Below are 1,548 nucleotides of genomic sequence, written 5' to 3'. Positions count from 1 at the left end.
CGCCCTCACCTGGGCTGCGCATCGCGTCCTGCTCCATCAGGGAGGGCTCGTTGCCTCCCGGCCGCTGCTCGGTCCTGACGGGGAGGACCTTTTCGTACAGGCCTCTGTCGTCGTAGGTGTAGACGCTGTTCTACAAGAGAGCAGACACCTGTGCCGGCTTTGCACCTGCCTCGCACTCACACGGGAGCCCAGCACAGGCCCTGGGGCCCGCCCTGGAGCCACTGTGTGCCCCCCTCCCCCCTTCCGTCCCAGCTCAGGCTGCCAGGCTCCTCTCCTGGCCCAGCCCCACCCCTGCTTCCCACCTGGAGCTCACTGCCCCGCCCTCTCTGCTGTGCGTGCAGCAGAGCCACGGTGCCCGTGTGCGGCTCCAGGGCCACAGGGAGAGAGACAGAGAGGGCACCGCTTGGGGCAGCTGCTGCCAGGTAGGCAGACACCCACTCGGAGAGCACAGAGCTGGCGCCCAGGAGCACCCCGAGGGCGGGCATGTGCCCACCCAGCAAGCCCGGCCTGTGCCCTCATCACCCACCATCCGGGGGCCCTGCTTGGGCAGGGGTCACACCCCGGCGCCTCCCACCTCTGCCAGCAGCATCCACATCGCTGCCTGGACAGCCCTGCCCGCCCCCCTGGGGAGACTTCGCGGACAGAGCTGCAAAGGGGGCTCATGCCGCTGCCGCCTTTTGTCTTTTTGTGGCTCCTCACACGAGGATATTTCTCCATTGATTTTTCACAGAGAGCGGAAGGGAGTGGGGAGAGAAACACCGACGTCAAACACATCGACCGGTTGCCTCCCACACGTGCCCCACCTGGGCCGGGGATCCAACCTGCAACCCAGGTCCGTGCCCTTGGCCGGGAATCCGACCCGTGACCTGTCAGGGCCAGGGCAGCGCTCCTTGTAGAAAAGTGTAACTAACTCGGGGGAGCGTTTTAAAAAGACAGTTCCCCGCCCCCATCCGCACCCGCCCTGCGCCCAGGGGCACCCACTGGAGGCCCATCTGCACAGCCTTTGGGGCAGGGGAGGCCCCCACCGGGACGTAAGGGGGCACGCGGGAGGCTGGGCTCTGGAGCTCGAGGGGGACGGGCTCTGTGAGCCCAGGTCCTTCACTCCTTCACGGAGGCGTCTCCTACTCCGAGCAGGAGCCCCGCCCCTGCAGCCCCGGGCCCAGCCTCCCTGCACCCCCGCCGCTCTCCAAGGCACAAGGACGCTCACCACTCTCACGGCAGACTGAGCCGGCTCCAGCTCGCAGGGCTCGGACTCCAGCTGGACCCAGAACCCGGTGCCCAGGGCCCCGATGTTGGACAGGGTGACGACCCGGGAGGCGGTCTCACCCACCACGTAGCTGCCAAAGTTGATGAGCTCCTTGTCCAGGGACAGCTGCCGAGAGACGCCAGGGGGAGGGTGACTGGGCCAGGCAGCAGCCCGCGCTGAACCCACCTGTCGTCCACAGCCCTGGGGGAGCGGCCCTGGGGGAGCGGCTCTGTGGGGAGCAGCCCTAGGGGAGCAGCCCTGTGGGAGCAGCCCTTGTGGGGAGCAGCCCTGGGGGAGCAGCC

General features: G+C 68.2%; 1 protein-coding gene across 1 annotated transcript in view; it reads right to left on the bottom strand.

Annotated features, from left to right (window-relative positions):
• The window catches only part of CFAP74 (cilia and flagella associated protein 74), a 38,931-nt gene that overhangs the window by 15,604 nt on the left and 21,779 nt on the right, over positions 1–1,548 (bottom strand). Inside the window, 2 exon segments of the mRNA XM_014543767.1 lie at positions 10–130; positions 1,208–1,374. Coding sequence (XP_014399253.1) covers positions 10–130; positions 1,208–1,374 — 288 coding nt within the window.

This window comes from Myotis brandtii, unplaced genomic scaffold (genome assembly GCF_000412655.1).
Source record: "Myotis brandtii unplaced genomic scaffold, ASM41265v1 scaffold334, whole genome shotgun sequence".
Taxonomy (NCBI): Eukaryota; Metazoa; Chordata; class Mammalia; order Chiroptera; family Vespertilionidae; genus Myotis; species Myotis brandtii.
Note: the sequence above shows the minus strand (reverse complement) of the source record. Positions and strands in the feature narration are given on the sequence as shown.